The 14,264-nt window shown below is 43.0% G+C and overlaps 1 protein-coding gene across 4 annotated transcripts in view; it reads left to right on the top strand.

Annotated features, from left to right (window-relative positions):
• FAM168B (family with sequence similarity 168 member B) overlaps window positions 1-14,264 on the top strand; it is a 198,212-nt gene that overhangs the window by 159,060 nt on the left and 24,888 nt on the right. For 2 of the 4 annotated variants that reach the window (XM_078666086.1, XM_078666087.1), the window contains exon 6: window positions 8,290-8,380. In XM_078666086.1, coding sequence (XP_078522212.1) covers window positions 8,290-8,369 — 80 coding nt within the window. In that variant the 3' untranslated portion in view covers window positions 8,370-8,380. Of the gene's footprint in view, window positions 1-8,256; window positions 8,381-14,264 lie in introns of all 4 variants that reach the window. The other 2 variants (XM_078666084.1, XM_078666085.1) reach the window with 1 other exon arrangement.

The raw sequence follows: 14,264 nt of genomic DNA on the forward strand, positions 1-14,264 counted from the left end.
TGAGAACTGACCCACACTTTATGCCAAAGGTGGTGTCCAGGTTCCACATGAACCAGACAGTACCAATACCAAGCTTCTTTCAGAAACCATCCACAAGCGCAGAAAGGGCACTGCACACTCTGGACGCTACAAGAGCAGTAATGCATTACATGGAAAGAACTAAGGAGCACAGGAAAACAAAGCAGTTCTTTGTGTCCTTTTGCAAGCAGTTTCCTGGGTAGACAAGTAACAAAAGGCACCATCGCACGATGGATCGCACTAACTATCCAATTCTTCCACAAACAGGCAGGCCAAGAACTAGCAGAGGGGGCACGAGCCCACTTTACCAGGAAGAAGGGAGCAACAATAGCCTTCCTAGCTAACACACCCATTCAAGACATATGCCTGGCGGCAACATGGGCTTCAGTGCACACGTTCACGAAGCACTACTGTGTGGATATACAAATGAACAAGGAAGCACAAGTAGGACAGAAAGTGCTTCAGCATGTATTAAACAACCAACGCTCATCTTCCACCCAGCCGCCACAAATATAACAAACGCTACAAAGTCTATGCACAGCATAGTGAATCCAGAAAGATTCGCGCTGAAAAAACGAATAGTTTCTTACTTGTCTGTGTAGTTTTGCAGCTTGAAGATCTTTCTGGATTCACTAGCGAACCCACCCACCTCCGCCAGAAAGATGACGCAGGAGAAGGTGGAAATCCAAGGAATAAGATACAAAAAAGACACTATAAGAGACCAAGTGGAAAATCATTTACTTAAGGAAGAACTTGATAACATTGCCAAGGATTCATGAACTGAACACAAAAACAAGAAAAAAGAATCCGAAGATGGCGCCTAAAGGTGAGAGCTTCCGCAGGAAGCGTGCCAACGTCACAGGAAGTCCACCAGAAGGTGGGATGTCGATGCCCACATGGCCTACAAAAAAAAAAGAAAGAAAAGACTATGCTTCCGGACCTAACCACTAGACCGTGGAATAATGCACAGCATAGTGAATCCAGAAAGATCTTCAAGCTGCAAAACTACACCGACAGGTAAACTATTCGTTGTCGATACAGTGCTTGGTATAGCTGAGAATGCAAACAGGAAACTGAGACACAATGAGATGAAGTGATTGGACTAAGGATACACAAAGTGGTCAGTTGGGAAAGAGCAGAATGTGGCCAATATCGTGATCCAGAGTGGCAAAAGCAGTAGAAAGAATGTACTTAGTCTGAATTTACCTACAGTAATATTTTGAAAAATCAGCTGTCTGCTTTACAGTAGATATGCTAGAGCAATTTACAGTTCACTTAATTACAACGAAGGCTCCCTGTTTTCCGTTTTTACTGATTTTTACAGATCAATACAGACTGAAAACCATTTATTTTCCTGTCTGTAATTATTTAGGGCGTATGAGCTGCAGAATACATACTTGTACATAGATCGCCGTCTGGTGTTGGGCTTGGATGTTTGCACTTTTTTGTTTTCTTTGAAGAAGTCTTTGTAGTCACGGGATAGGTGACTCCTCCTTTGGACGATAGTGCGCATGGGCATCGACTCCATCTTTAGATTGTTTTTTTCTGCCATCGGGTTTGGATGAGATCTCCTGCGTGCCGGTTCGGCACCGTGTTTCCAACGCGCTACCCATCAACACTAGACTGTATTGTTTCGTTTGCGTGCCCTTTGACGCGCTAACCTTAAAATCCTCAGCTCCGGTCGTCAAGGTGGTCCGCTGGGCCTATCGACACCATTCAACCCTACGGCGAATGGAAAGGACTCCATTTAAAAAAAAGCCCCGTGTGGAGCTAAATTTCTACACAATGACCACCACAAGGTCTGTAACCTTTGCCTATCACCAGAACACATGGAAAGGGATTGCCGGGCCTGTCCTTCTTTTCACTCCAAAAAGACTATCGTAATCGCCGGGCAGGGGGTGCACGACATTTTCGGCGAAGTCCCCGATGTTGCAGAGGATTCGGAAGAGCTCAAGATAGTCTCTGAAGCTGACGGCACCGACTCCGATGACCACATCACTCTAGCTCAACGAGTGAGTACAACCGTCCATGCCCCTGCCCCATCCAAAAACCAAAAGGCTCCGGGCAAAACTTCGCCTAAAGGCCTAGGACGACAACAAAAGAAAATTTCAGATGCCCCACCTTAGGGCTCGGCTCTGAATACAAAAGAAAAGCCTTCCGGCGGCTCTGGACCGAGCAAGCCGCATCTTGCTTACCCATAAAACAGTCGGTACCGAAATCAGGGATACACACTATTCCCGTAACACCCAAAAAGGCCTTGGTATCGAAATCTTCGGCACTTAAAGACCATAAAGCCTCAGAAGTGAAACAACTCCAAAAACCTTTGGATCTGAAGACCATTTCGGACTCTAAGCCAAAGGAGCACAAGACCCCTTCTTCGGCTCCAGAGCCCAAATCAAGACCACGATCGGAACCGGAAAAATCTGAACCGAAAGCAGACCACAACCAGGAAGAACTGTTTCGGCCAGATCCTATCAATCCGAAACAGTAGACATTACATGTTGACCCTTAAACAGGCCATATTGTCAATGTTCCAGCGAAGTAGAGGAAATCAGATACCTCCTAGTCTCTCGAGGTACCTGTGAAGAAAAGACTTTGCCACTTCACCCTTAAGACACACTTCTCCTGTTCTTCCTTCCAAACCTTTTGTCTCCTACAAACTCTCCTATACACTCTCCTAGACTCTCTCCAATACTTCCATTCTCGCCCTTACCACCACAGCATGAGGATGATCTAGGGTACTGGAAGGACACGATAAGGATCCTTTAGATGACCCTGATAGCACATTCCACCACAGACTACATGGGATGATTAAAAAAATCCCACAGATCCACCAGATATTCCTGATCCGGATGTATACCCATCTAGGCCAGCCCCAAGACGACAGTATAGGTTTTAGTCAGCTCATTAATAGGGCTGCACAATATCATGGGGTTCAACTACATTCAGACCCCATCAAAGAGGATGTCCTACTTGATACATATGCTCAGTAACAAAAATCAATACAGACCTTACCCATGCTTAAAGGTGTCATTAAACATGCACCAAGCATATTTAAAGGCCCTGTCAGGACCAGGATTCTCAATCCTCTGATTGATAAAAAATTATCAAATTTACATTAAAGGACAACTCCCTTTAGATTCTTTGGTAGTCTCAAATGCAAGAAAATGTGCTAACTCCCAAATCTCTGGTGATTCTCCACCTCCAGACAAAGAGTCTAAACCTGTAGATGAATCGGGCAAACAAGTTGCCTCCCAAGCAGCCAATCACTGGAGAATAGCTAATGCACAAGCACTTCTTGCCAGGTATGACGGGGCTCATTACGATGAGCTTGAAGATATTCAACATTTACCTGACCAGTACAAGGCCAAAGCCAACGATCTGGTCCAAGAGGGCAAATTAATTACAAATGCATCCATCAAATGTGCCCTCGATGCAGCAGACACTGCATCTAGATCTGTCAACACCAGTGTCTTTCTTTGCAGACATGCATGGTTGCGCATTTCTGGTTTTAAACAAGAAGTGCAAACTACTCTTGAATCAGCCGTTCGATCAAGAACACCTCTTTGGCCCAGCTGTGGATACAGCTTTGGAAAAAATGAAAAGAGACAGACCCTGCAAAATCAATGGGAGCATTACAATCTCAAACACCACAAGGTTCCTTTTGTCGCTCCTTTTCATAGGGGTGCATCCAAAAACATTAGCAGAGAAACTAATTCCTCCTACAAAAGTCTCACACAAACATCCCCCAACAAGAGATATTTTATAGGTGGGTACAGAGGCAATAACAACAAGGGTAGAGGCAGAGGTAATAACAACCGAACCTCCCCTACTACCAAGCCATGACTTCGCTCCTCTCCCTCCAGACCATTCCACTCAGGTCGGAGGAAGACTCACACTTCCTACCTGTCTTGAACTCCATCACTACAGACAGGTGGGTAAGACAAATTATCCAGTATGGTTGCTGCCTGGAACTTACAGCAATAGAACCAGTTCCCCTTTAGCATCAAGGAACAGGGGTTTACTCCCTCTATTTTCTCATCCCCAAAAAAGAAGGAACTCTCAGACGAATACTGGACCTCAGACCTTTAAATATCTACATACAATCAGACCATTTTCACACGGTCACTCTTCAACCGGTCCTCCCACTACTCCAACAAGGCGATTTCCTTGTCACTCTAGATCTCAAGGACGCCTACTTTCATATTCCTATACACCCTGCTCGCAGGAAATATCTAAGGTTTGTAGTGGGCGGTCAGCACTATCAATTCAAGGTCCTCCCATTCGGAGTGACCACAGCTCCCAGTCTCTTCACAAAATGTCTAGCAGTAGTAGCTGCCCACTTGCGAAGACAACAAATTCATGTGTTTCTATACCTGGACGACTGGCTCATAAAAGCCAAGTCATACAGCCAGTGTATTCACCACATTCAGCTGTTCCACAACTTAGGGTTCACAGTAAACCTCATCAAGTCAAATTTTCAACCGTCCCACATACATCAGTATCTCCGGGCCACAATAGACACTTCCAAAGCTCTTGCATACCCCAATCCAGTCAGAATAGTCAGTATGCAAACCCTCATAACAAAATTTCAGCCCCAACACTCACTACCAGCTCGAGTGTGTATGCAGCTTATAGGAATGATGGCCTCTTACATTCTCATAGTACCTCTCGCAAGACTCCAGATGCGCACTTTACAAGAATGTTTAGCAAGTCAGTGGAACCAGGCTCACGGTCCACTTTCAGATCTGGTGTTGGTGGACAGCCGCACACATTGCTCTCTGCATTGGCGGAACACACAAAACCTTTCCAAATGACGGCTGTTCCAAGACCCAGTTCCACAGATAGTGCTAACAGTGGACGCATCGCTCACCGGCTGGGGAGCCCATCTCTTAAACCATACAATTCAGGGCAGATGGACCCCTCAACAAAAAGTGCTCCACATAAATCACCTGGAATTACTGGCAATCTTTCTAGCATTAAAATCATTCCAGACACCTCTCCAACAAGCCTGTCCTTGTCCGCACCGACAATATGACAGCAATGTATAATATACAAAAACAAGGGGGAACACATTATTTGCAGCTTTCTCAACTAGCGCAAAGCATATGGAGATGGACCAACCCACAAAAGATATACCTTCTAGCAGAACATCTTCCAGGAGTACACAATCAGATTGCGGATCTGATCAGTCGTCGGACACAGCACATCCACAAATAGGAACTTCATCCACAAGTTCTTTATCCATTTTTTTACATGTGGGGCTTCACAGACCTAGATCTGTTCGCCGCAAATGCAAAATGCCCAACCTTCGCCGCCAGGTATCCACACCCATTCTCCACGGGCAATGCGATATGGATGAACTGGTCAGGCAGATTTGCGTACACTTTTCCGCTCATTCCATTAGTAGTGCGCAAGCTCAAACAGTTCCTCAAGATGATCCTGGTTGCTCAAACATGGACCCGGCAGCCATGGTTCACAACACTCCTGGAACTCAATAGTTCCACACCAAAAACTACAACACTCTCCAAAGCTTCTTACACAGAGCCATGGAGAGATAAGGCATCCAGATCCATCTCAACTAAACTAGCAATCTGTTTCCTGAAGTCCTAGAGTTCGGTTACCTCAACCTCCCACCGGACTGTATGAACATTATTAAAGAAGAAGCTAGACGCCTTACTACTAGAGCTTCCTATGCAGCCATATGTAAAATATTCGTCATTTACTGCAACAAGAAAATTGACCTACTAGATACTTCAATTCAAAACATTATTTGCTATTTACTGCATCTTCAAAGATGTAATCTGGCATACACATCCATAAGACTACATCTTGCTGCCCTTGACGCTTACCTACAAAACAGATATGTCATTGTTTAGGGTACCTGCTATAAAAGCGTTTATGGAAGGCCTTTAAAGGGATAATTCCTCCCAGAATCCCACCCTCTCCAGTGTGGAATTTAAACCTTGTCCTCACTAAGCTCATGGGTATTCCATTTGAACCTCTGCACAAATGCGAACTGCAGTTCCTTACATGGAAGTAGCTTTCCTAGTCTCAATCACCTATCTCAGGAGAGTAAGTGAGATCCAGGCTTTAACCATACAAGAACGATTATTAGAAATACATCAAAACAAGGTGGTTCATAGAACAAATCCGAAATTCCTTCCCAAAGTAATCTCTGCTTTCCATCCTAATCAATCTGTGGAATTACCCATTTTTTCCCAAAACCAGATTCTGTAGCAGAGAGCCCTTCACACACTTGATGTCAAAAGAGCTATACTGTATTACATTGACAGAACTAAGCCTTTTAGAAACACAAACCAACTGTGTGTAGTTTTCTCTCCACCTCCTAAAGGAAACCCCATCCCCAAAGCTGGACTTGCTAGGTGGATAGACAAATTCATTTAAATATGCTACCAAAAGGCAAAACGCACATTAACAATTCCCCCTAGAGCGCACTCAGCACACAAAATAGTGGCTTCCATGGCATTCTTAGGAATCATTCCCTTAGATGACATTTGTAAAGCAGCAACATTGGCTACAACACACACCTTCACTAAACACTATTGTGTAGATCTGCAAGCAAAACAACACGCGTTTGTGGGCCAGGCTGTTCTTAAAACACTTTTTCAGACCTCTGCAACAGATACAGATGACCACCGCTAAGGGAGAGCACTGCTATACAGTCTATGCACAAGTATGTATTCTGCAGCTCATATGCCTCAAACGGAAAATGCTACTAACCAGTATGCATCTGTTTTTGGCATGTAGAGCAGCAGAATCTCATATGCCCACCCGCCTCCCCGGTACCGCTATCTTTTCCAGGGTTATCTTACTTAGATACATTACACATGGACATCTTTTAAACTCCATTACCTTTCATGGCGAAAAATAATCCAAAGATGGAGTTGATGCCCATGCGCACATTCGTCCAAAGGAGGAGCCACCTATCTCGTGACTACAAAGACTTCTTCCAAGACAACAAAGTGCTAACATCCAAGCCCAACACCAGATGGCGATCTATGTGCAAGCATTTTCCTTAAATGTGGATAAAAACGGAAATTGGGTTGTTTTTCAGTGATTCTAAATGCTGTCAATCATGACTACCAGGCCAATAGCTGTGCAGATTGACAGGCAAGAGGATTAAACAAATATATGGATTTAATAAAGTTTTAAACAGCAGTAGATTTGCACAGCCTGATACATAAATGTACATATTTTCTTACAAGTGCATATTTTACCATCTGAGTGTGTGTATATATCATTGAAACCTGTCTGGCGTTCAGACACGAGTGCACATTAACTGGTTAAATAAATGCAGAAATATGCACGTTTCGGCTACATTTTTTCTTTTTATCCAAATCTAAAATAGATATGGATACAAACAGGTAAAATTAGGAAAAAAGAAATAGAGATGAATACAGACTGAAATGACAAAAATATAAAAACCATAAAACCGGGAACCCTAATTACAACGTAAGGTAAGGGAAAGAACACCATAATTAAAACACAAAGCCAGGACTCTGCTATATTCTAAACACTGGCCTAATGAAACTGTTAACCATACATAGACCTATTGTGTTTAGAAATCTTTCCTAAACAGCAACTATTCAAAACCAATCCTCCCCATAGGCAGATCACTTTATATTCAAAGAGTTTACATTTAAAGAGCCCATTGTCGCCATAAGCAGATAGGTGTCCTAATTAAAGCTTTGCTAGAATCAAAACCCTGCTATTATATAATCCTGGCATAGTTCATTGTCCGAGCTCTGATGAAAAAAGTACACTGGCATAATTTAACTAATTGGATGGGACCAAATGGGATTAGTGAATTCTTCATAAATCAGTAGATTTTTTTTTATTTCATCAGTTGGAGAAGTAGCTATTTATTTCAACATTTCTGTTCTTGGTAGTTGTAAGGCACTTGGTACTGACTCTCCCATCTTCATTACACACACACCTTTGCTCTTAAACCATGCTTTACAGCAGTCTTTCAAAAAATATATAGAGAGTCTAGGTTGCTATAGTTGGTGATATGCTGGTGGTGGTGGGGGCCGAAGGGCAGGATCATTGCATAAATCCAGTGGAAAACGTGTAAAGTGATAACATTCTTTTTTTGGTCCTGCTTGCACCATTTCTCAACCAGAGTAACCAAAAGGTAATAATTTTGTGGAGGGATTGATTTTTATACTGTAATTAGGCAGAAATACAAATTGATTAGTACATTTCCCCCTACAGGTACTTTATTGACCACTCATTCTCCTTCCCCAGTAGCCCCCCATCAAGTCACAATGCCTACATATCGGGCCCCAGGAACACCAACCTACAGCTATGTGCCCCCGCAGTGGTGATTCTTTGCAGGGTAAGTGAAATCAATATTCAAAATTTCAATGTGTTGAACTTCGCTATGATATTTATTGATCTTAAGGAGTTACATAATTGAATATCCAAATGTGTGTTCATTGTACTAGTGTTCAGTTTAGCAATGTCTGCATGTACAGAGGCCTGCTTGGCACTAGAGCAAATACATTTGTTTTGCAAATATAAAATTTAAAATAAGAAAACTAGAATATGAAAATAGTCCATGGTTTCATTTATATGGCAAGTCTCAGTCTAGATCATGGTTAAGTACTTTATATTGCCCTATTTCAAAGAGAAGAAATACTATTCAGCATAATGTGCCCAGTACTCATCTAGATTTAGAACATTGCATTGTTCTCATGTGGGTTATGATAACAAGTTAATTGATAGTGTTAAAATACAATAATATTAAGGATATTCTTATTAAGGATATTCTTAGATTAATAAACTCCCCCAAATGTGTGTTAAAAAGGTACTTCAGTTGTTCCTGCAAAGGAAAACGTAGTGTTATTAAATTCCTCTATTCTTTATATTAATGTGTCAACCTCTCTCGAGGATTTGGTGCTAGTAAACTAGATAGGCATTGATAAAACAATATTAGCTAGATGGAAAATAAGTACCTTCTCCATAACAACTGTCGTCTTAATCGGGATAGGTGGAAAACGTTGAGAGCGAATCAGAATAAGCAAAAACGTGTTGCAAGGCTTTTTCATTTCACCTTTAAGAAGATAATCCTTGTCCTGTTTATGGTGTTAGTGGTCCATGTAATAAAAAAAATAAGGATAACAGGAAGTTGGAAGAAATATTTGAGTATTAATCAGATATTTACCCAAAAATGTGCAACAACTGGGAGAAGAAAGACACTGCTTTAGCGCTGAAGTTTAGAACGAAATTTATGATTTCATTTTTTATTTTGTTTTTAGAGCTGCTGGCTTTTGCAAAATAGTTTTATTTGAAATGGCTGATTTATTGTACCCCACTTTATTTAAATAAGAATAATCCTGTCCGATCTGCAAAAAGGTTTAGAGGTGAATCCACAGAAGTAGCGAACAACTCCCAATTTATATTGTGATATTCCAGATTAGACAGTTTGGATTTTTATGTGAGTATCTTGAAAGCCAGTTACGGATTCAAATTCCTCAAACTTCCACTATGTTTGTGGGGTTATTATCCAGTGCAGGGTATCCTAAAATAGTGGGATCAGATGTTTTTATAACGTGTAATACCTTGCCATAATGAGCACTATTTTACTTAGTCACTCGACATTTTACAAAGAAAGCTTGTAAAGCTATGTCGCTCAATCAGCCATATGCTGCACAATGTTATTGCATTACTGCACTTTATTAAGTTTTTGCACTTTATGGATATAATCAGTCCTAGTTATTTATTTTTATTCTATATAATTATGAGGGACTTTATTTATTAAACCTGTGCAATGTCTATCTACTCTATAATTAAGACATCCATTAATGGTGACAATATTTTTTATTGTGCCTCCGAAAACTAAAACTAATGGGGGATTGTAGGTACTTGTAAATAAAATGTTTGGACACTATCAGAATCCAGAAACTTATTGATAATATATTTAGTACATGTGTAGATGTCAGCACACAGACTTTTTTTCAGTGTTCAGAGTGATGCTTTCTGAGTAAAGTTTCTATAGTTATTAAAAATCTCCCATTTGGAAGACCTCAAGCATTTGTCTCACCCACTCACAAATTCTTAGTGGCAAAGAAAATAAGGGTGTTCGAGGCTTGTGAGCTGCAGATCACATGCTTTGCATACTCCTACGATCTGGTGTTGGGTCCGGATGTTTTCACTTTGTTTTTCTTCGAAGAAGTCTTTCCAGTCAGGAGGTAGGCTACTCCTCTTTTCGGTGATAGTGCGCATAAGCATCGACTCCATTGTTGGATTGTTTTTTTCCGCCATCGGGTTCGGAGTGAATTGCTGCGCTTTAGTACCATTTCTCGGGTTCCCCTCAGTGTGCAATACTTACCCTCGACAGTATTGTTATTCGATCGCGATTTTCATTCTTCGCTTATCGTATCATTCAGAAAATCCTTTGATCAGAAACCTTGTGGTAGGCTGTTGGGCCTAGCCTCATCGGGCTAGATCCCTTGACGATGGAACGGACTCCATTTAAATTCTGTCCTCTTCGCCACACCACGTACCCGCGACTGACTCACACGAAGTGTGAAAATTGTGCCTCTCCCCAGAGCACGACTATCAAGACTGCAACGTGTGCAGATCCTTTCGATCCAAGAAGACGCTCCCGTGACCATCTGGCTCGACGTCAAGAAGTGCAACAACACAGCGGCTCTGCTCTGGCTCTCTAAGGAGAAGATTCTGAACACGATGTCTTCGACGCTCAAGGAGCCGAGGAATAAGAACACATTTCTGTGTCAGAAGCTGAATCCAACATGGACTAAGACATCCTGCAGGTCAGTGTACCGTGACTACTGATCCTCCCCTGCCCCAAACTCTACCTCTCTCCCAAAAAAAGGCTCCTGTCCCTCCTCTGCCTTCGGGTCAGGGTTGGCACGTAACAATGTTTCGAACGCTCCACCACCGAAAGAAATATTAAAGCCTTCCGACTCGGGTTCGAGTCAGCTGCATTCGGTCACAGACACCGAAACAATCGGCACAGACACCGAAACAATCGGCACAGACACCGAAGCACATTCTGGTAACAATCCCTTCGATACTGAAACCAAAATCTTCGGATCAGACACTTCAACGCCGAAAATATTGGCTCTGAAAATATTGGCACCGAAACCAAAAACCGCTCCTACTCCATCAAATGAGCATTGTCGACGTCTTACCTACAAACCTGGATCCGAAACAAAAGGAACTGGTCATAAATCCCAAAACTGGACATATTCACGCAAAATTGCCATTAAAAAGCAAACCATGAGACGGAGAACACTTGCCACATTCCTCTTAAGAGAAAACGTTTGGTACTGATCCATCTCCCCTCCTAACCCACATTTGATGATAACAGCCACAAATTCACCACCACCATCACCTGACAACCAGGATGATTGGGATAGGGATGGAGTATAAGAGTCCTGATTTATAATACAGATCCAAATGTAGATAACGAGCCAGACTTATACCCTACAAAACCCTCTCCACCTGATGATAATGTAGGGTACATAGTTAATAAATAGGTCGGCTGAATATCATGGAATCCAGCTTCATAAAGAGTCACTTGAGGAGGATTTTCTCTTTGAAACACCAAGCTCTTCCCAAATATGCACTCATACACGGTCTATGCTTAGGGGCATGCTAAAACATGTGGCCAAATTTTTAAAGATCCCGTTAGTGCAAGAATTCTTAAACCAAGGGTAGATAAAAATTATAAATAGGCACCATCAGATCCAGTTTATATCAAGGTTCAATTACCATTAGATTCCCTAGTGATTTCTAATGCCCGTAAACTGGCAACCTCACAAACCTCAGGAGATGCCCCTCATCCAGACAAGGAATCTAAACTAATAGATGCCGCCGGGAAAAGAGTAGCTGCACGAGCAGTCAGTCACTGGCGTATTGCCAATACCCAGGCTCTCTCAGCTAGATACTACAGCGCACTATGATGAATTTGAACAATTGCTCCAATTTCTACCTGATGAACATAAGGCTATGGCACATAACCTAATTCAGGAAGGGAATCTAATTTCAAAAACTTCCATTAGATGCGCCTGACACTGCCACTCGTGCAAGCAATTCTGAAAAGGGGGTGGTGATGGACAGAGCATCTGAATTAAACAGAACACTCATACCCAGTCAAAAGATCAGGGCTTGATCCATCACCGTTTTTTAGCTCACTGCACCATCCCAGCTCAGAACCTGGCTACATGCAAATTAGTCTGTCCCTGGCCCAGTGCATCATGGGAACAGGGCAGACCAAACTACCAAGCCAATTCTTTACTGGAAAGGAAACAAGCTTCCGGGGACCGGTTTCTGGCATTGCAGCCGCCTTCGGCCCGGCTTGCTTGAATCCTGATGGTGCAGTGAGCAAGGGACTCACATCTGAGCATACCCTGCCACTCCTACAGTGGCCAAAACGATTCTGAAAAGGGGGTGGTGATGGACAGAGCATCTGAATTAAACAGAACACTCATACCCAGTCAAAAGATCAGGGCTTGATCCATCACCGTTTTTTTAGCTCACTGCACCATCCCAGCTCAGTCCTGGCTACATGCAAATTAGTCTGTCCCTGGCCCAGTGCATCATGGGAACAGGGCAGACCAAACTACCAAGCCAATTCTTTACTGGAAAGGAAACAAGCTTTTTGAAGTTATTTTGGCCACCATGAGTGTGGAAGGGTATGCTCAGACATGAGTCCCTTGCTCACTGCACCATCAGGATTCAAGCAAGCCGGGCCGAAGACGGCTGTAATGCCAGAAACCGGTCCCCGGAAGCTTGTTTCCTTTCCAGTGAAGAATTGGCTTGGTAGTTTGGTCTGCCCTGTTCCCATGATGCACTGGGCCAGGGACAGACTAATTTGCATATAGCCAGGTTCTGAACTGGGATGGTGCGGTAAGCTAAAAAACGGTGATGGATCAAGCCCTGATCTGTTGACTGGGTAGGAGTGTTCTGATTAACTCAGATACTCTGTCCATCACCACCCCCTTTTTGAAATTACTTGTGCAAGCAAGGCACGCCTGGCCTAAAATTTTAGGTTTAAACCCGAAGTCAAGTCTTCTATCTTAAATCTACCTTTTGATAAAGCGCATCTCTTTGGTCCTGTGGTAGACACTTTCTTAGAGCAGATGAAGGACACACATGTTGCAAAATCTATGGGAGCCCTAAAGTCCCCATCCAATCAGGGCTCCGTTCGTCGCTCCTTTAATAGGGGGGGCTCCAAAAGCTCATCTACATACAACCCCTCCACATCGTATGGAGGACACAGTCAATCACCCTCTTCAAGAGGTTACTTTAGAGGATGATTTAGAGGCAATCATGGCAAGAGGAGGTAAAGGTTCCACACCCGCACTTCCCCCTCAGCAAAAAAAGTGGGTTGCCTCCCCTTCCCCATATCATTCCACACCTGTCGGGGGACGTCTCTCTCTCTCAATTCCTCCCTGTCTGTCAAACAATAACTTCAGATAGATGGGTGCTAGGAATTATCCAATCTGGTTATTGCCTGGAGCTTACCAACAATCCTCCAAACATTCCTCCTCAACATTAACACAAAATGTCAGCAGAGCAGCGACACCTCCTCAAACAGGAGGTTCACTCTCTTCTGCAAATGGTAGCTATAGAGCCCACACCTTTACAATGTCAAGGATCCGGTGTGTACTCCCTATACTTTCTAATACCTAAAAAGGACGGCACTCTCAGGCCTATACTGGATCTTCGAGTTAAATCTATTTTTTCACTCAAGTTTCACAAGAAGGCGACTTTGTCTACTCTAGACTTAAAGGACGCATACGTCCAAAATCCAATACATCCCGCTCATTGCAAATATCTGGGATTGTTCTGACCCTACTGACGTTTTCCATCTTGGAGGGTTCAAACCCCTCCGTGGCAGACTGGGAGACCTCACAAACAATACCAAAGATCCTACCAACTCCATCGCAAACAGAGGGGACTTCGGCTCAGCAACCCAACCAAGCAGGCTTGTGGAAAAGTCAGCCCATAACGCTCCTGATGCCCAGGCTGCTGGCGCAAGACGCCTCTTAGTTCCCATCTTGAATAATTACCAAATAAAGAGACGGGCGCAGGAAAACAAGAACAGAGTTTTATTTCTCATGAGGAGAGCCTGTCATTTCGGACACTCGCATAGTGTCTTCAGGAAGTGCTCTAACTAGCCTCTCTGAGGCCTGGTCTTTTATACACTGGTTTAAGACATGTGAACGCTCTTTATTACAATAAAGACA

The sequence above is a fragment of the Lissotriton helveticus genome, chromosome 11 (assembly GCF_964261635.1).
Source record: "Lissotriton helveticus chromosome 11, aLisHel1.1, whole genome shotgun sequence".
Classification (NCBI taxonomy): domain Eukaryota; kingdom Metazoa; phylum Chordata; class Amphibia; order Caudata; family Salamandridae; genus Lissotriton; species Lissotriton helveticus.